The 23147-nt window shown below is 36.7% G+C and overlaps 1 protein-coding gene across 2 annotated transcripts in view; it reads left to right on the forward strand.

The window, feature by feature from the left end:
* g (adaptor-related protein complex 3, delta 1 subunit-like garnet) overlaps positions 1-23147 on the forward strand; it is an 895910-nt gene that overhangs the window by 708507 nt on the left and 164256 nt on the right. For both annotated transcript variants that reach the window (XM_081759537.1, XM_081759539.1), the window contains exon 14: positions 19126-19288. In XM_081759537.1, the coding sequence (XP_081615663.1) occupies positions 19126-19288 (163 nt within the window). The remainder of the gene's footprint in view (positions 1-19125; positions 19289-23147) is intronic.

Genomic DNA, 23147 nt, shown 5'->3' on the forward strand with positions numbered 1-23147 from the left:
TGCTGGAATTACACTTGAAACCCACAATTGCGTTCAGTCGTTCTTTCAGAAAAAAATGTTCCGGGGGGCACACTTAGTATTCCGGAGGGGGGTCACTGCTGGTACTATTCTATTTATTATATTATAGACGTATTATTTTGGTCTCCTCCGAGGGGATACTGAGAGCTCTGGGGAGGCCAGTGTTCCCCCAAAATCATCTCTGGAAGAAGCAGCGATTGCGTTGATCCATTGTGTTCTTTTGGCTTATATTGAAGATTATTCTCCCCTTATATAGTCACAATGAAAATAAATCACAAATGGCATGGCTGTGGGGGGAAGATTGTTTATGCTGTAATGTCAGCCCCTCCGAGCAAATGCGTAAGCTCGAATAGGTTCTTTTATTTCGCAGGGCTCAAACTTCCCGGTGAAGGTACACCGCAGGCGCAATTTTCCGTTCTTGAGGTAGGGCGCAAATTTCCCAGGCGCAAAATTCTCGACACCGTTCAAATGACCTCGGAAGACTATATCTTTTTCAATACTTTTTTATATTCTTTTACTCGAGATTTTTTCATAGCTTCTTATTAAAATACTTACTAACATATCCTCATTTTATTGTCCTAATCAATCAATATGGGTATGTTGTCAGTAAAATATTTATATTGATCGAGCCCCTGGTGTGTAACTACAGTATTTCATATCATCCCCCCCATTAGAAATCTTGGCTAAACGAACCAATATATGTTGCCAATAAAATAGTTTAGAATGATTGAGCCCCTGATAAATAACCACAGTATTTCGTGACAGACCCCCCTATTACCATATTCTAACTACGTGCCTGACTCAGCTAATTCTCTACATTCTTTACCAAACACACATTTTCTAAAGCGGAAAATGCTCTCTAAATACCTAAGCTCATTATTTTCAGCAGATGCACAAATTGGGTAGCATTCTATCTACATGAATGTTATATACGTCGATTACTGGAAACCGCTTCTCGCTATCTATTACCGTATTTACTATATAATGATTAACGTTAAAACCGGAAATGGTTGATTTGTACCGCTTTCGGTTTGAATATTACATTCATCAGGGAACTCGATTCTTAACTATTGACTCTGTACATCATGCCCAAGGTGACCAGACGTCCCGTTTTAGCCGGGACAGTCCCTTTTTTCCAACCGTTGTCCCGTTTTTTTCTGATTCTCGAACGGGACGTCTAAATGTCCCGATTTTAAGTAAAAATGACCTAGGTGTCCCGTAATTATTATTCAAAATATAAATTGTCAATGCAAATTGTACTCTCTTCCGTACCAACACTCATTGCCAAGGTTCAGCCGTGTCTAGAACTTCTGAACTTTCAAATGGGAATTGAGTGTTCGTGGTTCAAGTGGGAATTGAGTGGGAATTCTGAGTGTTCAACTAGTTAAAAGAATTGTTGGGTAGAACTTGCAATCGGGAACCATTATTTGTCGTGTGGTACACGTAAAGTTAGAAACGCTTACTTGCGTATTTTGTAAATTCAGAACACTGCTGAATCCCAAAATGCAATCTGGAAGTCAGCCCCCCCCCCCCCCCCCGTAGCCGATTCGTATGCGTCCCGTTTTCGCAAGTGAAAATTCTGGTCGCCTTGATCATGGCCAAAATTGATGGTAATTCATCAGATAGTTCTTGAGACTGTTTGTTTCACTGACGGACAGAATGAATATATGGCTATAGAGTTTTGATAAACTAAATTCGTTAATGAGTAATGATGGAAAAATACAAGAAAGGGAACCAAGAGTACCACCGGGAAAATTTTCGAACACAAAATTAGCCATTGAAAACCCACATGTCCTGGGTTAGAATACCATAGATGAAAACTCTACCACTGAGTCATCAATCACCCGCTTATTAGTTTTATTAATTATTATATTAATATAAATTAATGAATGCCTGCTTATGTTAATTATTGAACAATTACATTGTATACTTCGTAAAGTCAAAAATTATAAATTTGTATTTACTGTACATAGGTATGTTGACAATAAGGGAATGTTATTAGAATATTTGTTAAGATTTCTTTTTCTTCACTGCCTTTCGTCTGGTTAAAACGTAGTTTGCAGTGCTTTGGAGCAGCTGCAGGTGGGAACGCGATAATGTTTGAGACATACCGGCGACTTTTTTGTGTGTGAAAATAAGACCTTCCTCATAAAGCAGTAAATAACTGCAGTAGCAATTGTCTACGTAAGTGATAAAGACATATCCAACTACAAGAAACTAATACAGTATATATATTCATTATTGTGTTTTTCTTTTAACAGCTACTAGCTAGGGATGGCCAATTCCAGAATTTTTACTTTCCGGAATCCGGAAAGTAAAATCGGAAAAATTCCGGATTTTTTCCGAATATCGGAATTTTTCCGAATTCCGGATTTTTTCTGAATTCCGGAATTTTTCCAAAATCCGCATTTTTTCTGAATTCCGGAATTTTTCCAAAATCCGGATTTTTTCCGAATTCCGGAAAACAAAATTTCCGGAATCCGGATTCCGGAAAATTTTGGCCATCCCTAATATATATATATATATATATATATATATATATATACAGGGTTAGAGATGTGAGTCGGGTAAATACCCAGTGGGTAGGTAAATAAAAAGTGGGTATTTACCCTTTTTGTATTTACCTACCCAAAAATGGGTATTTTACGAAAACTCAATTATTATGAAATTTTAAGAATAATTAACCATACGGTACTTTTTTCTGTATTTTATTAATTACTGAAATTATTACAAGTATTACACTACGGATATTTTACACCAAAATGCATAACATTCTTTAGTTTTATGGAGATTTTTTCAGTACTTTGTACTGTTGCAGAAGTACAAGACCTGGCAACACCACAGAACTGGTTTGAATATCAAAAAGGAAAGATAATCGTTGCACCTTCTACCTTGGTTGGTCTCTACCTTCAATACTAGTCTTGTACTGTGCTCTGACTGTTCTGCAAGACGGCATTGCATCAGTTTCTGTCTAAACTATATTCTTTCACTGTTATTTACACAGTGTTTTGAAAGACTAGAAATGTAACACGGGGAAGAAGGGTCATGCATGGAATTCTTTAAAGAAGAAGGGTCATGCATGGAATTCTTTAAAGAAGAAGGGTCATGCATGGAATTCTTTACAGCCAAAAACAAAGGTGGTGTTTGCAAGTTCTGTAATAAAGAATATAAACATGCGAATGTCAATAAAATGACAAATTATTTGAAAAAGTGTTTTAAGTGCCCAGCTCATGTGAAACGGCTTGAAGTACTTTTTCGAATACCGTTGCAAGTACATCATCTACGAAAGAAATAGCTGAATTATTAAAAATAGATATTCCTGATGTCTCAGTGTCAAAAAAATCCCTGTACGTCTATCGCTGTGTTCATGTGCAATACAACCACTAGTTCTCATTCAAGTAAATAATTGGGTTCTTTGTCACCATTTGTGAACCGTATGGAAGGAATCACAAACGTAAGCTGCAAACAGTTTAGTATAGCTTAATTTAGTAAGGTGGATATTAACTCTTACGGTACCAACGAGGTGTTCGTGGAACCCACAACCAATTGTGTTTCAGCCCAAACAAACAAACAAACAAAAAATCATCATTGTTGGGTTTATTATGGCAACATTTGTACCGAGTTTTGTTCTTTTGTTTTTCTTTTGTTCTTTCCCTCGTTTTCTAGCAGCAGGAGTGCAAGTGCTAATGTTAGAATAAAAATAGTATTTTTTGCCTTCTATAATATAATATTAACGTTTTATTGTAACATCTGGCGACAGTGACAGGACTGAGAGACAACTTAAATAATGGAGAAGGCAAAAAGAGTTAGAACAGTGGCGAGAGCTGTATTTACAAAAATCGCAAAAAATGTGGAACAGTGTTGTAATGCCGCGAATGTGAACATTGACGAAATTAAAGTGAACTTTGAATTATTGGAGGATAAATACAGGGCAGTTGATGAAGCACACAATGAATACATTGAACTGTTATTAAAAGAAGAATTCGAAGATGATGATTTGGTTCAGGAAACAGAAGCACAAGATAAGTATGTTCTGACATTTTATAGTCTTCGTACGAAAGTTCAAGAGTTGATCGATAAGCATGCATCAAATTCAACTCGTGATAGAGACAGTGTTTCGACAGAAGGTAAGAAACGGGGTATTAAGTTACCGGTAATTGAATTGAAGAAGTTTGATGGTGACTTAAAGAATTGGTTACCGTTTTGGAGTCAGTTCAATCGAATCGATGCGGACACGAATATCGCAAACAGTGACAAATTTCAGTATTTAGTTCAGGCCACTCTACCCGGTTCAAGAGCACGCCAATTTGTTGAAAGTTTCCCGTTATGTGAAGAAAACTATCCAAAAGTGATTGAAGGTTTGAAGTCACGTTTCGGTCGTGAAGATACATTGGTAGAAGTGTATGTGAGGGAACTTTTAAAACTGGTGTTAAGCAATTTGAACAGTAATAAGCAATTAGAACTCAGTGCCTTGTACGACAAAATTGAGTCAGAATTACGAGCATTAAGTACATTAGGAGTGACGACAGACAAATGCGCAGCAATGCTGTACCCACTAGTGGAATCGTGTTTACCTGAGGAACTTTTGCGAGCATGGCAAAGGGGAACTACGAACTATGGAGAATCTACAGTGGAAAATAGACTGGAAAATTTAATGTTGTTTGTGAGAAAAGAGGTTGAAAGTGAAGAGCGGATAGCACTTGCAGTTGCAGGCTTTGATTTGAAAGATACTTCCAGTGCGATAAAGAAAAGGAAAGATCGAAGTAGTCCCACAGAAACTGTTCCAACAGCGGCAGAGTTAGTTAATTGTAAAGGTGACCCAGAGAAATGTATTTTTTGTAGTGATTTTCATGTTACCGAAGAGTGTTCGAAGGCACGTAACTGGTCTTTTGAGGAAAAAACAAAGGTGTTAAAGGCAAAGGGTTGTTGTTTCAAATGTCTAAAACCGGGGCACGTTAGCAGTAGATGTAGGGTAAAATTAAAATGCGCCAAGTGCAAGGGACAACATTCATACATTATGTGCAAGGGACCAAAAGGTAACAAGGAAAACGACGGTACAGTGAAACAAAGTGTAACGAAACCGGTTATTGAAAATACATTAACTAATAACGTGTATGCTGAAACGTTTTTGCAAACATTAGTTGTAAAAGTAAGGGGTCAAGAGACAGAAAGGGAGGTAAGAGCAATCATAGATACCGGTTCCCAACGATCGTACATTCGAACAGCTACCGCATTGGAAATTGGATACGAAATTGTTAAAAAAGAAAGTGTTACGCATGCACTCTTCGGAGGTATTTGTTCTGCACCTTATGAACATAGTTGTTATCAAGTTAGGTTGTATAGTCTGAAAGGAGATTATGCATGCAATTTTGAAGCGCTGAACCAAGATAATATGTAGCAATGTGACGTCAGTAGTTGAAGGTCCTTGGATACAGGAGTTAGAAAAATTTGGTGTAGAAATTTACGACAGGAACCCTGGCGCGATAGAAATTTTAATTGGTTCTGACATTGCAGGAAAACATTTTACTGGGAAAAGAATTGTGTTGAAGTCCGGATTGGTAGCTATGGAAACATTGCTTGGTTGGGTTTTAATGGGCAAAGTTAAAATACGTTTTGATGTTAAATTCTCGTCTATGGCAACGATGTCCATGTTTTGTAAAGAAGCATCTATAGCGGATTTATGGCGGTTAGATGTTCTTGGTATCACAGATCCTGCGGAAAAGAAGACAAAATTGGAAGCTCAGCAAGCAGTAATGGATTACTTTAATAAGACCGTAGCTATTAATGAGGAGAAGAGGTACGAAGTAATGTTACCTTGGATAGAAGGACATCCTACACTTCCAAGTAATATTGAGATGTGCAAAAGAAGATTGAATACACTTATTGCTAAGTTGAAGAAGGAAAACCGTTACGAAGACTATCAACAAGTGTTGAATGAATGGATATATGATGGCGTAATAGAAGAAGTTCCACCAGAAGAAAAGGATAGAGAAGGGCATTATTTACCTCATCGCCATGTAGTCAAGGAAAGCAGTACGACGAAAATACGTCCCGTCTTCGATGCATCAGCCAGGGAGAAAAATTCTCCTTCATTGAATCAGTGTTTAGAGAAGGGTATTAATTTGATCGAAATGATACCCTCAATTTTGATAAAGTTTAGGTTAAATAGAATCGGAGTTGTATCCGATATCAAGAAAGCATTTTTACAAATTAGTGTCTGTAAAAGAGACCGTGACTTTTTGAGATTTTTGTGGGTTGACCAGGAGGGAAACGAAAAGATATTTCGTCACAAGCGTGTAGTTTTTGGTGTGAACTGTAGTCCATTTTTGCTGTGTGCAGTGATAGAACATCATCTTAAGTTAGAAATGGAAAAACAAAGAGAAGGAAAAAGCCAATATTCCAGAGAAGTCATCGCTCAGCTTTCGAAGTGCTTTTATGTGGACAATTGCGTTACCAGCGTAAGGAATGAAGAGGAGCTTCATCACTTCATTAATGAAAGTACCCAAGTAATGGCGAAAGCTGGATTTGAGCTGAGAGGGTGGGAGCACACTTCTTTTGGCGAGATGGAGCAAGACAACGGAGTACCAGTCTTAGGTCTACAGTGGGAAACGAAATCTGACACTTTGGCAATAAGACCAGAATGCTGCGATGGGTTGATATCAGAAGTTCTTACTAAGAGGGTTATTTTGTCGTTTGCAAACAGGATATTTGATCCTATAGGGATTACTTCTCCAGTGACGTTGTATCCAAAGATCCTTTTGCAAGAAATTTGGCGATTGGAATTGAGTTGGGACGAAGAAGTGCCAGGGGCAGTAAGGAAGAAATTTTTACAGTGGGTAGGTGAATTGCCGTTGTTGAAAGAACTTTCATTTCCTAGATGTATCCAAGGAGATTCAGAAAATTGTAGCCTACATGTGTTCTGTGATGCAAGTGAAAGAGCCTATGCTACGGCAGTTTTTCTTAGAACTGTTACTAGAGAAAACATTAATGTGCAGTTAGTACAAGCCAAGACAAGAGTTGCTCCTATAAAGAAATCAACCATAGCAAGATTAGAATTATTGGCAGCTACTATTGGTGGGAGACTAGCTACTTCTGTGATTGAGGCCTTGAATCTTGAAGGTATACAGATTTATTATTGGACAGATTCTACAACAGTTCTTGCATGGATTAAACGAGATGAGCAATGGAACACTTTTGTTTGGAATCGAGTGCAAGAAATCCGAAAATTAAGTGATAAAGAAACTTGGCATTACGTACAGGAACCATGAATCCGGCGGATTTACCGTCGAGAGGATGTACTTCAGAACAACTGCTTGAGTCAAAATGGTGGGAAGGTCCTTCGTGGCTGCGACGACCCAAGGAGCAATGGCCAGAACAGAAGTATGAGTACAAAGAAGAAATCATTACACAGGAAAAGAAAAAGACGGTCTCATCAGCTATGCTTAATGTTGGAAAGGAGGACAGTGACTGGTATTATCGGTATCCTTCGAAGTACGAAAAATTAGTTCGCATAATAGGTTGGATGAAAAGATTTATTCATAATTGTCGTTCTAAGCAAAGAAGAAGCAACGAATTGTCTGTTGAAGAATTGATATCAGCAGAGAGGACTGTTATTTGACTTGTCCAAACAGATTCCTTTGAGGGTGTTGGCGACAAGAATTTGAAATCTTTGTGTCCGTTCGAAGACAATGACAAACTCATCAGAATAAAAACCAAAATTACAGAACTTTCAGATGTTGAAACCTTCCGTTATCCAGTTGTATTGCCAAGCACACATCCAGTAGTAAAAATGTTAGTGTACGATAAACATGTGGAAGCTTGTCACGTTGGTGTTCAAGGTTTGTTGAGTCTTCTTAGGGAACAGTTTTGGATACTCAAAGGAAGAAAAACTATTCGATCTATAATAAAGCAATGTGTCATATGTAAACGATATACTGCCAAGAAGTTGGAACCAATCCCTGTAGCCCTACCCGAAGATAGAATCAGAGATGCAGCAGTGTTTGAAGTAACGGGAGTAGACTTTACCGGACCAGTTAGACTACGAGATGGAGGAAAAGCTTGGATTTGTATATTTACCTGTGCAGTATATAGAGCAGTGCATTTGGAGCTTGTTTCCGGATTATCAACGAGTGACTTTCTTCAAGCCCTTAGAAGATTTATAGCGCGTCGAGGCCGACCTTCGGTCATTTACAGTGACAATGGCACGAATTTTGTTGGCACAGAAAATTTATTGAGCAGACTGGATTGGAAATGTATAACATCTTTTGCAACTGTGAAACGCATCAAGTGGAAATTCAATCCACCGAGTGCTGCTTGGTGGGGTGGATGGTGGGAGCGTTTAATTCGATTAATGAAAGGACTGTTAAGAAGAATACTTGGGAAGGCTTCTCTAAATTATGAAGAATTCATTACAGTGTTGTGTGACTGTGAAGCTGTCATGAATGGTCGACCGTTAACTTATGTTTCTGATGATAGTTCGGATTTATTAGCTTTAACTCCATCTATGTTTCTGCAACAAGTTAGAGAAGTAGGAGTACCGGATCTCGACAACTTGGAATCCGTTAACCTACAAAAACGGTTGAGATATTGTCATAAACTCAGGGAACAGTTACGCAGTAGATTTCGCAGTGAATATTTGGGACAGTTGGTGCAGCATTGGGAATCTAGAAGAAACCATAGCGAAATAAAAATAGGGGATGTTGTACTTGTAGAAAACGAGAACTTGAAACGTTTAGAATGGCCTTTAGCAAGAGTTGTGGAAATATTACCTGGACGTGACGCTGAAGTACGACTTGTGCGCTTGAAGACACGTACCGGATTGATGATGAGACCAGTGCAACGAGTATTTCCCCTGGAAGTTCATTCAAATGAGATACCACAGGTGTCGAAAGAACCAGCAGTGTATCGTAGTGATGAACAAATGGACGGAGTGAGTGATAAAAACACAGAGACTGAATGTGAAACAAAACTTCAAACTGTTACAACTCGAACTGGTAGAAAAGTGAAACCTCCTACCAGATTAGATCTTTTGAATATTCTTAAAAATAAATAATGTTTGTTGTGGTTGAGTTACTAGTTCCCTCAACGTAACTCAAGGTGGGAGGATGTTGGATTTGTTATGGCAACATTTGTACCGAGTTTTGTTCTTCTTTTGTTCTTTCCCTCGTTTTCTATCAGCTGTAGTGCAACTGCTAATGTTAGAATAAAAATAGTATTTTTTGCCTTCTATAATATTAACGTTTTATTGTAACAAACACCGTTCAGGTGCGGTGCAGGTTTGCAGACAGTTTTGACCATGGCGCACCCGCGGAACAATTGTGGATATCAGATATTATTCTAGGGTTAACGTGGCATTTAAAACCTATTATTTGATAATTTTTTTCTCGAAGAACTTCATAGGTAAAGAGATCAAAATATTGAATTGAATTTTTTGAAAGAGGGAAATTGTGGGGGTTAGCTGTTACACTTTTCAGACGAAGCCCTCGTCTACACCTATACACACATCTAAGTTTTAACAACATCGATCAAGCCAATCTTGAGAAATAATTCACATCACTTTTCCGATTTTACGTCATTGCTCACGAAAAAATCAGAGTTGAAGCATAAGGGATTAATGTCTCCTGGGGGTACCTACAAGGGGACTCACTTGTCGTCCAAAGATTGATTTGAAGCCATTTTACTATCTTACCCACCTATGCCCTTTCTTCACCAAGGTGTGAACGGCTTTTAAACTTAGATTCGTTTCACCAAGACCTACAAAATGAAGAAATCATAGTGACTTCAAGCCTTAGGTTAGATGGTTAGGTTGTATACATAGAAATCGTATATAAACCCTATTTGTTTAACCTTAGGGTGACTTTAAATGTTAAGTCTGCGGTGATTCCGAATCTCATCTTAGGGTTGATTCTGAGTAGGACGGTAACATTTGTGGTCGTTTTATAGTACTCCAAATATGGTAGACGTTAATTGCTGCTCTATACTGAATAAGTTAAAGTATAAATATTACCTTCACTGAGTTACTATACAGCTTAACGTTGTTCATCACATTAATATTTTAAATATGCTATCCAATAAAATACTTTCACAAAGCATTAGTGTTAGTGTTAAACCCCATTTAGTAAACACTCGAAAAATCAGGAATTCGTTATTTAAATGTTTTACGAACTGTTATTCCTCATTTTATGGATACTTTTCTATCAACGGCATATTTAGTAAATAATTTGATCAACCAATTTATTAAATTTAGTTTGATTATTCTACAACTTTCGTAATCATACAGTTACGTCTACGGTAAAGCAAATTGGGTAAATGTGTAATTTGTTTAGTTTCTAAGTATTTTCTAGGTTATTACTTACTAAAGCCGAGTTTCTTAACTTTGATATAACTAGCGGCGTAGCATAAGGGAACGCCAGTACGCCCGGCATTCCCTGTTAAAAAAAGTGCGTATTTCATTATATATAAATTGTTTGCTTGTAATTATCACAAATATTTCCACTGCAATCTTCTGAATGCACTCTCTCGCTTTACTTTGACAAGCGGAACCTACGCATGCGCGTCACTCAAATGCACATTAATTCTTTCCTCTTGTATGCTATGTTCCTTGGGCATCCAGGCCTACTACAAGCATCGAGGTTTTCGTCTGCTTTCTGTCGAATGCGCATGCTCAACCACTTGCTTTCTCACTCCTCTTCACCCCTCGCAACTCTACATTTTGCTTTAGATATAAGCTGGCATATTCTCAAGTATTTCCAACTCTATCTATTTTGAACTAAGCTATACAGAACGTACGAGTGCGAACTGCAAGGAAATAGAACAAAACAGAAATGGCTAGTTCAATGCCTTTTTGAAGCACGTCGGTTATGTAAATAATAGTATAAAAAGAGTTATGCTTTAGCCCTAATTAAATGCATCGTAATTGTAATCGTAATTAGACGCAAACTTTTAATCTTCATCACAAATACATAGTATGCCCAGTGGCCTAGCCAGAAACTCTGAGGGAGCTCACACACAAGCATAGATATAAAGCATTATGTAGAATCACGGTCACCGATCTGGTAGGCCAAGAGAGCCAGCACTCCCCGCTCCTCACAAAGATTGCTTGGACCCTTCGAGTCTGGATATCTGACAGCAAAATAGACACACAGAAACAGACCCCCTGAGTTGTTTTAAGTGATTTCTACATCTTCAAATGATATACGTATACACTGAGTTCCGGATCCAAGATGACAAATTTCTAGGGGCGACATTATATATATAGGGTGTTTAATAAGTAATGGTCATAAATTAAACCGTAGGTAGTACACACCAAAACTAACAAAAAAGTCTTAGTAAACATGTGTCCGCAAACGCTTCGTAACGGAGATAAGGGCTGTCAAAAGTGTGAGAAAATGAAGTTTAGAGACGAATATCTCAAAAAGTATGAATCTGACAGAGGGCGGTCCAACGAATGACTATCGGCGCCAGGCCTGCGCTATGCAGAAATGCATGGTTGATAACTTCAATGCGCGCGCAAGGTTCCCCAAAGAAACGGAGGGATTCCCGGACAATTGTCCGAGGAAAAGGGGCTCAAGATAAACATCGAGGGCGCGTCTATCCACCAGTAATTCATAAGCCGTGGTACCAGGTCGAAAGCTCGAAAAGAAACAAAATGGCGGACAATGTTAACGTGTCGTGTGTGGTTGCATAACCAGCAGGAAATGAGAGGCAATCTAAGAAAGGTGATGATATTCATTACGTTAAATGCTTAGCACATAAGGCTTCATCAGTGCCTTGCATACCGTTTGGTTTACCTAAGTGCTGCCACACTTGTACGTATGCATTAGTTGTCGGAATTCTTCCTGGAGCCATTTACAACGTACATCACCACACTTCGATTGTCTCTCTCATTTCCTGCTTTTTATGCAACCACACACGGCACGTAAACATTGTCCACCATTTTGTATCTTTTCGAGCTTTCGACCTGGTACCACGAAAGCGTGCATAGCGTAGGTCTGACTTCGATAGTCAGTCATGGGACCGCCCTCTGTCCGATTCATACATTTTGAAATATTCGCCTCTAAACTTCACTTTCCCACACTTTCGACAGCCCCTATCTCCGTTACGAAGCGTTTGCGGACACATGTTTACTAAGACTTTTTTCTTAGTTTTGCCGTGTATTATCTACGGTTTAATTTATGACCATTACTTATTAAACACCCTGTATAACGAGATTGAGGGATGGTATGTGAAGAAAGAGAAAGAAGCTTCCAACGAAAAAGAAATGAAGGGAACTAACTATACTGAAAACAATGTTCATTCAACAATGGGGCAAGTTTTCTCGTCACAACGGTAGTGGCAAGAAGGAGCTGAGGCAATTGCTTGTTAGCTTCTAATGTAATCCACGCATTTGCTTCTGTATGCCCCACTAGGCCACCAATTAGGGTGGCCTGGCCCCGTGATTTTTTTATAATCCCATATTTCCTCGGTATCATATATTTCCCCTCGTATTGCTGATTGCAGCAGTATTGTATCGCACAAGTGACTAACTTTGGCATCCCCATTTCGGAATACCACGCTACGCTACTGGATATAACTATATCAACAATTAAGTTGTTACAATGTAATTTCTTAAACAAATTAAATTTATTAGTTCAGTGAACCAGGAGTAAAAGATAAGAAACTTATTGGTATAATTCTTTGCATAATTGACAATTCTGTACATCTCATTATCTATAGATAAAATACCAAAAATAACACTATTTTGCGTGAAGAAAGTAACCAGCTGTATCTGGAATATCACTTCAGTTTTCTTAATTATCAAAAAAGTTGTTTTTCATCTGTACTATTCAATTTTTTTTAAGGTAATGTTAAAAATGTATAATAAAATTGTTGTAAACTTTAGATCCTCAAAATAGGAAAGTATTTATTAATAATTAATTTTCCGTCATTAATATATTTGGCAAACCAAAAGAAAACGTGTTTGTTTATTTTAGTAATATAGATCCTGCTGTTTAAATCGTTTACTTAGTGAGTTCGTGGGTAATTTGAAAAACTAGAGAAGGTATTGGAAGATAAAAGAAGATGCGCCAGATTGAGAAAAATGGAGAAAGCAGTTATATCAGACCCGAACCTAAGGAAGAACCTAAATTCCGTGTTATTAATACCAGGAGCTGCTGGTAGGCAGAATACTTAATAATAGTGATTGGTTTGGTGACAACTGACTTCATTTTTGTTAGTCATCGTTATGTTCTACATAAATTTTATATTTTCGTGTTGGTTTGGTCCACTATCGAATTCTACCGCATAGCTGATTGGACGTCTCAGGGGCACACCAAGGTAAAAGTTCATGGGATAGAATGGACAATTATTTTGCGCGAAGCGTAATAGAAGGGTAAAGGGTAATAAGTAGAAAGAAAAATGATGGTGAGTAGCTAGGAAATCCGTATTCTGTTACTTAATAAATATCAAATTCATTCTTTAATTACTAGAAAAAGTAATTAGTTAATATTAGTTAAAAAAATGATTACTAGAAAAAATAATTAGTGGATATTTAGTATTCCTGTTGCAGGTGATATAAATTACCATTATATTTTTCATTGACAACGATAAAATCCATTTATGATTAATTGAAACATAAAATACCCATTTTGGGTAAATACCCGGGTATTTACCCATGGTATTTACCCGCTGAAATAAATACAGGGTGCCTATACAGGGTGCCCACAAAGGGGCGCAAACTGCGTCATTGAAATATTTGGGGGGGTTAAAAATCTATATAAATATGTTTGAGGAGGTGTAAAAATTAATCGAAAAGATTTTTCTTTCATGGAAGAACACCTACGGATAGGCAATTGATGGGGATGCGTCATGAACATGAGAGGGGTGGGCACCACTGATTTTATATATATTTATATATAAAGAAATTGTTACCAGTGTCACATGCCTTCAGATGTTGCAGGAAGTTTTCATTCCAGAACTTGAAAATAACCCTCGCTACGAAAACTTTCAGTTCACGTTGCAACATGGTGGAGCACTGCCTCGGTTTGATGGTGTTGTGAGGGATTTAGTGGATTAACATTTCGATGAATGAATTAGTGGTGTGGTACGACAAATTGGGCACCCTGTTTCTCACGCTGTGCGATTTCTTCACATGGTGTATTGTCAAGGATGAGGTGTTTTCCGGGCAACCAAAGCTTTTAATCACTTAGTTGAGAGATTGGATGGCAAGTCATCGGTTACGTAAATATTTGCAAATCAGTACTGAAGAGATACAGCTTGTGCATCGAACTTGATTGAAGACAGTTTGAACAGTATTTGTAGAAAATAAAATGAAGACTGTCAAATCATCGGGGTGTTTTATTATTATTATTATTATTATTATTATTATTTATTATTATTATTATTATTTCTTCTTCACATATTGAGGAAAGAGACTTCGTGCCCACCTCTTTCCTCATATATAGGGTGGCCCAAAATTAGGTATACACCCTTTGATTGATTAAGTATAACATTCTAGCTTATAGGTTTATTTGCTTCGACTGTTCCGAGCTTAAGATATAAGTAAAAGGACATTAAGAACAAATAATAAAGAAATTAAGTCTACCTGATGGGTAACTATAAGAAATGATATCAAAAGCAATGAGTTGATCAGTACGGGACTGTATACCTACTTTTGAGCCACCCTGTATATATAATATACCCTTGTAACTTTTCAACTAATCAATGCAAAACTACAATTTCGTACCATGAAAATATCGACAGGGGGACATTATATGATACTCTTCAATATCACCTGATTAACACTATTGACAACCCAACATGTTTTTTTTTTCCTCAAATTATACTACGTCACGTTATTACATTTTCAAATCACATTCAATACGTCAGTTTACAAGTACACACATATTATAAATTCTTGCAAACTAAGGACGGTACGTATGACAAACATCCAAACTTTGGTGGTCTCTACAGCACCAAACTCAGTAATGGTATTCATAAAAGACAAAGGACAATGGACGTCTAAAACACTTTAGCGCCCAATACAGTGAAACCTGTCAAGTTGGCCACCTGCTTATCTTGGCCCGGTTCGTCTTGAACCTGCATTTTCCCATAAGATATTCGTTACTACTCTATAAGTTGGCCACCTGTCTATCTTGGAAGTTGGCCACACTGAAGCAATGTTTACCCTATGATGATAATGATAAATTTACCTGCGTATCTTGGCCACGAAAAATACAGTTTTGTTATTTTTCTTAACTCTTTCGAATTCCCATATGAAAGGCAGATGTTCTGTATTTGTGACTGGACACAAAGAAGCATAGATTCGCACGATTTGTTCTTGGAAGTCAATGGCCAGAACACTACCCTCATAAAAGGGTAGTGAAGGAAGATGTGAATAAGAAAAAGCACGTACAGGAATGCAGGAAATGGTTGTACGTATTTGTTTACCCTGTCTGTTTTGGTAAAACCATTAGCTATATTGGCTCCTTTCATCAGTGGGAAGCTTTGGTAATTCCCGAAAATTCTCAAGGTTAAAGCTCAATTGTCATTTATTGGCACCTGACTGCATGTCAAAAGGTAGCGGAGGTTTTGAGATATGAATTCCCTCAAGATTTTCTCAAAACATCTTTTTCTCCGAGGGAAACACTTCTAGCTCATTAACAAGAGGTAGTGAGCTACAATATTAGAATGTGCATATCTGCCAAAAAGAATAAAGCAAATATGTTTAGAATGGACCACCATTCAGTAACAACTGAAAAGAAGTCATATAAATTGCATGTGAATTTCTCAATTTATAACTTAGCTTTTCTTGTTTTCAATCTGAATAACTCAGTGTGCTATAATATCAATTTCAATAAACTGCGTACATACACTTATATTTTATGGTTGTTTGTGTTATTGTGTTTTCAATCCGAATAATCCAATGTACCAGACTAGTTTTCAGGAAGAGAAAGATATGCATATATATTAAACATACTATCAAAAGCGCCGATCCTGGGGGGACCGAAGGGGCCGGCCCCCCAAAGCTCACGTGGCCCCTATTTTATTTATGAATATACAATATTTGGTATAATTTGAGTGCAATTTGTCTTAAAATCTTCATATATATACCGTCTGCATCTGGATACCCCTCCCCCAAATTTACAGAGAAATCGGCGCTCTTGCATACTATAGTAATATTTTCTAGTACTGTATATTTTTATGATTACTCTATATACATTATTTATAAGTAGATGTCGTGCCACTGCTTATTAAAATTTTACAATCAAGTAATACTAGAAATCCTATTCTAAAAATACACAAATCACACTTATTTTCTGTAAGTTGGCCACCTGTCTAAGTTGGCCACTTTTCGATGGAACCGATGGTGGACAACATAGACAGGTTTCGTTGTACTATAATTATAAAATGACTGATTTCAAATAAATACGAACAAGGTTACAAGGAATTGAAAATTTGACTAATTTTAAAAGCACTTATTGTGTAACACTGCTTAATTAAGCACCTCATCCAATTCCATGAATAGTTTTCACTAAATGTAAAGTTCATATTGACGTTTACAGCAGTTTGATATTTTAATTCATACTAAAGATATGGTAAAAATTGTTCAAGTTTGCATCATTCCTTAAAATTATGTAATTCCGAAAATTTATTTTAATTACTCTTACCAAAGTGTATTCCTGTAATGTTATTGAAGTAAAGGAAATCAAAACTTGGTGTAGAAAACTCGCACAATACGTCACTGTAAGCAGTACATCAAACTTCATAATATTTCCGTATGTTCCGAATGAGTTGAGATATCAAATTGCTGTACACGTCATTATTATCTTTGTCTATTGAAAACCATGTGGTAATTCTGTATGATTTTTATCGAGGCAGTTCTTCAAAATAAAATCCTTTGTAAAAAGTCATATTTTAAGTTTCTTTTAACTTTTTTCTATTTTTTTTAGGAATAACGTCATATAAGGATTTTAGTATTCATCATAATAGTATTTAATATGTGCCTTTCCCCGTCTCACGCGTGCGTCATTACTGTTTTAGGATCCTCCAAGATTGTAGCGTCCTTAGTTTGCAAAACTGTAATACAAATGTGGTATTGTATGTTTTCGTTTTACATGTAGATTTGAAATATGTAATAACTTGGCGTAGTGCCATTTGGAAAAAAAAAAAAAAAAAAAAAAAGTCAAAAGGTATTGCAACATGCTAGAAGCTTTAATTTGTATAGTTTCTATGGGCACACATTTAATTTTTTCGCTACATTATCCTAGAATTTTCTGTTGCCCCACGTACCGTAGTCGCTAATGCTCTCGCCTTTGATGAAAGTAGTTCCGGGTTCGATTCCTATTGGTGGCACTCCGTCGATTTTTGAAGCCAGTCATTTCATCATTCATAGTTGACAAATGTCCGGATGGTACCTAACATAATGATCCCATTGCCCTTCCTATCCCCGTCATTTCTCTTTTCAGTTTTCCGGGTAGTGTGATCGCCGAGGTACATCATCACTCATACGTGACTGGGTAACATAGCCTTAGCTGCTCATACTTCACAAATTTAATTCCTAATCCTAAAAGTTTGTCTCCTTCCCCGTTTACATTAACATCGTTCTTTCTTTCCTGAGTTAAGCACATGGAAGTACATGTAAAGGGAATTGAAATAGTAAAGAACAACCTTTGAAATTCAAGGAAAATATTTACAGTATTCTTTACATACTTCGAGAAGGTGAAAATGTGTCCTCCCGCAGATCTGCATCCAGGAAAATTCATTTTCCTACATTACGTCAAAGAGAGTGTCATGATAGAAGTAGGCCATCTGTAAGTTGACACTAAATAAATATATAATTGGTATGGGGAAAACAGTCCTAAAGAGCTACAAGGATATAAAACTAATAAACTGGTATACATTGGAACTTATTATTTCAAGCCTGTAGTGGACGCACGATCACCAACATATATATATTCAGTGAAGGAATTGCTTCATTTAGAGTATTGTGAATAAAGATTGTTTTTCTTCCGAAGTCTTGTCTAAATTCTGGTTATTGTTAAATTTTGGGCATTTCTATTGTCTTATTTATGTATCATTTATCATAATTTCATAGAAAAACGTAATTTAGATAACTTAGTTCTTCTTGTAGGTGATTTTTTTTTTTTTTTAAATCTCACATAGTCGTTGCTCTTTATAGTGTACGTAGTAACACTTTCTTGTGGGGTGAACAATGACAGGAAACAGCTCCTAAACAGATATCAGTAAGAGTTGGTTTTCTGTCTAGCCTTTGACCTAATCACCCCAAGTATTTCCTCAAGATTAATATATCCAAAAACCATTTTTAAATTTACTTTTATTCTGATCTTTATCTCCGAGTCTGTGTTGTCTAGGTGATTTTGAAATCCGATTAATATATCAATTACATTCATCTAATTTATATTTGTATCATCTACATGTCGAAACAAATATTTTGGTTGCAATTTAGTTGTTGGTTGGTAGTTTAGTATGTAGTTTAGTTTGGACAAAAACTTCATGCATAAATTGGCTATGACTAGTAATAAAAATTATCTCAGCTACACCATTTACCTATTCATGAAGATTTCCTTTATGTTTAACATATGTGAATGTTAATACTGATTGAATTACGTTCATATCTTTTTTTTAAAGCTTCTACTGAGGAGGGACAGTGTGTCTTGAAGAGGTACTTTGGTATTTAACGAGCATGCATCAAAACTGATTATAACATCCATATCAATAATCACTCTGGAGTCAAGTGTCATGCAATGTGCAGAATATTTAACATTGTGCGTTGTGTTCTATACCATTGTACAATATTGACATACAAAATTATAAGAATGTAACTATTAGCCTCAGCCACATTACTTTGCTATATCATGGTGGTTTTGGAGGAAAGCGTTACGAGATTATCAGCTATGTAATTTAACGGTAAAATCTAAAAATGAAATAAAGTGTAATTTAATAAGAAATCTTCTGAATTGAATGTAGTCTTTAAAAAACAATCTTCTAGTTCAAGGGTATTGTAAAAATGTGAGGCTTGAAACAGAGGAATGAGGGTTTGTAGTAATATTTCAGGAGAATATAACGGTTTTAAAAATAATGAAGAGAGTTTTTCACTTTATCGTATAGGTATTTAAGTAGTCCACAATCTACGTTAGAAGCCATGTTACGAGGCCGGATCAATCTTCTTCCAGGACACATTCAGGCTGTTTACGTGCAGAATATTGTTAAACTGTATGCTTGTATTTTGAGCAAAGCCGAGGAAGAGGAGGATAGTAATAAAATAGAAGAGGTAATTGTTAAATCATTTAGTTTAAATAATAACTTCATGTTTTGCAAAGTATAAGGAGTTACAGTATATTAGAATTACAAGATAGAGTGCAAAAACTCTTTGTAGCATCAGTTCAAGTAACTCTGAATTGCAATTAACTACTCTTTATGAACATGATCAGTACATTTTAAAATTCCAGGCCTTATAGCTTTTGCGTTACTCGTAGTAAAACACTGTTCATAATTAAAAAAAAAAAAAAAAAGTCTTTTTATACTAATCCTACCACTCAAATTCTGTTGTCCTTACCACTGATTTCCCTACTGAATTTAGTGCCGAATATTTCAAGATTTACCAAGTCTGGCCATAAATACTGTAATCCAGTTCCACAGGCTGCAATACTGTCGGTGGAATGTTCGATGATTCATTGAGTGCCGCTGCAGAAAGGGAAATACGTTAGCTGTGCAAACAGAATGGAATAAGGTAATTGCAAACCGGGTAGTAATGATAAATCGTTTGAAACTAGCAGAGTTGGGAAACCAGCGAGTGATTTTTTTTAAACATGCTTCAACGTTAAAGTCGGTCAATACTGTCACTGTCACATGCAACTTCCACGGGCTGCGGGGAACCTTTATTTCGACGCTCCATGCTGCTTCTTTTGGTCTCTGGGGTTGAATTGTCCAACCATGTTTTATCACACGTGATGATGGATTGCAACAATTCATCACCTTCGGTTCGAAACCGATTCAGCTCCACAGCCACAGACACTCTGCTTGCCGCCATGTTCGCTGCAACTGCTGCGCATGCGCCAAATACGTCATGCCGAGCGCTAGTTACTCGAAAAGGAATACATTACGTCACCCGCAAGTTTCATCATGATCCGACTATTCATCGATTATTTACGTACGAAAATCGACCTTGAACGACCCTTGTATTAGCCCACATCTCTGCGGGGATTCTGCTTCTTGGACATCACTTTTACCTACTCTTTGCATCTTGACAAGGAAAAATAGTAGAGAAGGCCGTCCATATTTCTCAGAAATAATGTCAAACGACCAAGATAGCAAAGAGTCCAAGTGCAACGGTTTGAATGAATAGAAAGAAATGAGAATCACTGGTTCAGCGAAAAGTTTCCAAATTAGAGACTCGTCCAAGTTGAGAGCTTATACTACATTATATTTACTCACACCTTCTATATGAAGAAATAGCACTTTAGCAGCTGCACTATTCTACAGGTCAAAATAAAGCGAAAATGCTATATGATGAAACACCCTCCGCGATCTGCTTCAGTCGCTATGGAGAACTGAAAATTTACTATGTGGCACCATTGTAGATTAGCTTTGAAACATTAGCACTTACTCTACGAATTCATCAAATAGTTACATCGATTATCGCCAGATGAAGTTATAGCTGACAGGTGGAGAGTAAATGGAAATTATGATATATTTCATATCAGTGATATTGTGGGTATCGGGGGATTATATCGAACATGCTGATATCTGTTTCAGCACTCTTCATTAGTTGTTGATAGCAGAATAGGTTGTCTTTGCTCGTACCTTTGTTTTGATACTGTTCTGTGGTCCGTGAGCGCCATTTTCAGAACACCCTATATATACATATATATTGAACTTAGTATGGTTAAGTTTTATATGTTGATTTTTTTTTTTTTTTTTTTTTTTTTTTTTTTTTTTTTTTTTTTTTAAATAGTAAAAGTGGAGCTTTGTAAACGTAACATTTTTGGCACCGTGCGTAGAACATAATGAAGAAGTTAATTAAAGCTGGGAAACCAGTAAGAGCGTCTGTAACGAGAACTTGTAATAGTTTTCGTACCGAACTGCAAAAAGAATCTCCAGATGCTGAGAAAATAAAACTGGATGTAAAGAAGTTAGAAAGACTAGGTGATGAGTTCGCAGCATTAGACGGTAAAATTTTAGAATAGTTGCTTAGTGATACAAGTGCAGATAGTGAACAGCAATATAAAAGAGAATATAATGCAATAGAGGAATATAGAAGTATGTTGGACGAAGTGCAAGTCAAATACGATCAGTTTGTCAGGCAAGGAGGAATGACAGATCTAGTGTGAATGTTAGTGCTAGTGGCAGCAATTCAGAATCGTGTTCGACAAAAAAGAAACTAAAGTTACCAAAGTTAGAAATAATAAAGTTTGAAGATAAAATTAGTGACCTGTTAAGTTTTTGCAGTCAATGTAAGCGAATCGATGAAGAAAAAGAACTGGAAAAAAGAGAACAAATTTCAGTGTCTCCTTCAAAGTATTGTTACTGGTACAGGGGCTGCGGTCATTGTATACAGTTACCCACCAACAACAGAAAACTACGATAAGGCAGTTGAAAGTTTAAAAAATCGTTTTGGTAGAGAAGAACTGTTAGTTGAATACTATGTTCGTGAACTGTTAGGCCACGTGATACAAAATGTGTCTCCACAAAAGAATAAACTATTTCTTATGCGGTTATATGATCAGTTGGAGTCACATTTGCGTGATTAGTCAATTGGAATGACAAGTGATATATATATATACAGCCACTCTGTTTCCTCTCGTCATATTTACCAGATGTTCTACGTGTTTGGTTACGATATACCGGTAATAGGACAGTAAGTGAGGATGTGAATAACAACATTTACGCAGAAAAACTCGATAACTTATTGCAGTTTTTGAGGTAAAGTGGAAAGCGAGGAAAGGATAACACTTGCACAGACAAGATATAACACAGAAAATGAAGGAGTGTTTCCAAAAGACAAGAACAATCTGGTAAGTGGGAAAAGTTCATACAGCGAATAATCTGTTTAAGTTAGAAGAAGGAAGAAAATATATCTTCTGCAATGATTTGCATCTAAAACATGTCTTGTTTGAACAAGAACACTGAAGAATCTTTAGTGCATGTATTGTTTGTGGTGGTCAATCGAAGAAAGAGAGATATAATCTTTTCCAAGTATTAGTAAGTGATCTCGAGAAGTACTCCTGTGAAATTGAAGTATTGGAGAAAACTGATGTGTAGTAGCAGCATAAGTTTGAAACCTGGTCCATGGGTAAAAGAAATGAAAGATAATGATATTTGGTTATTAGGTTTTGGAGGAGACGATGCAGAAATAGAATTAATAGGTGCACACGTAGCAGGTAAAGCGTTGACAGCCAAGGTAGTTAAATTAAAAGCTAGCATCCTAGCTGTTCAAACTTTATTGGGCTGGATTGTCATGGGCAGACTACCCTCCACAAAAGCTCACACATCAATGTATCAGTGACTACAGCCGTATCATTGTTGATTCAAAATACTAGTGTAGCAGAACTTTGGAAGTTAGACATTCTGGGTATTAGGTATGCAGTGGAAGTTAAGTAATGTATGGAAATGGAAGAAGCTTTTACAGATCAAGAAAACCGTGGAGATTAATCCAGAAGGAGGGTATGAAGTACGTTTGCCCTGGATTGAGAGTTGTTCTGAGCTTTCCGAGAATCGTGTTGTTGTATGAACATATATTTATTGTTATTTTTTTCTTTTCTTTTTCTTATTTTGTTTATCACCTTCGATGCACCTGGAATGTCACTGTATATATTGTACATAAAGGTTCGGGGTTCGATTATAAGTTAGTGTATTTTATAGTTATGTTATTTTTGAAGGCAATGCTAATATTGTATAAAAGACGAATCTTTATTCTTTAAGCTATTGATAATGTGCCAGCCAAAAACAACAGGATGTAGGGTCTCTGAAGGGTCACACATATGTGATGATAGTGTATGTACTTTCAAAATAATCACTTTTGTAATGGTTTCTTTTTCAAGGCAGTATGATAATGTACACGTGTGTACATCACGCAGTGAGAGCATGGATTACTAAGTCCAATTTCAAAGTCTGTATGATAGGTCTTCACG

Source organism: Thermobia domestica, chromosome 5 (assembly GCF_964235325.1).
Source record: "Thermobia domestica chromosome 5, izTheDome1.hap1.1, whole genome shotgun sequence".
Taxonomy (NCBI): Eukaryota; Metazoa; Arthropoda; class Insecta; order Zygentoma; family Lepismatidae; genus Thermobia; species Thermobia domestica.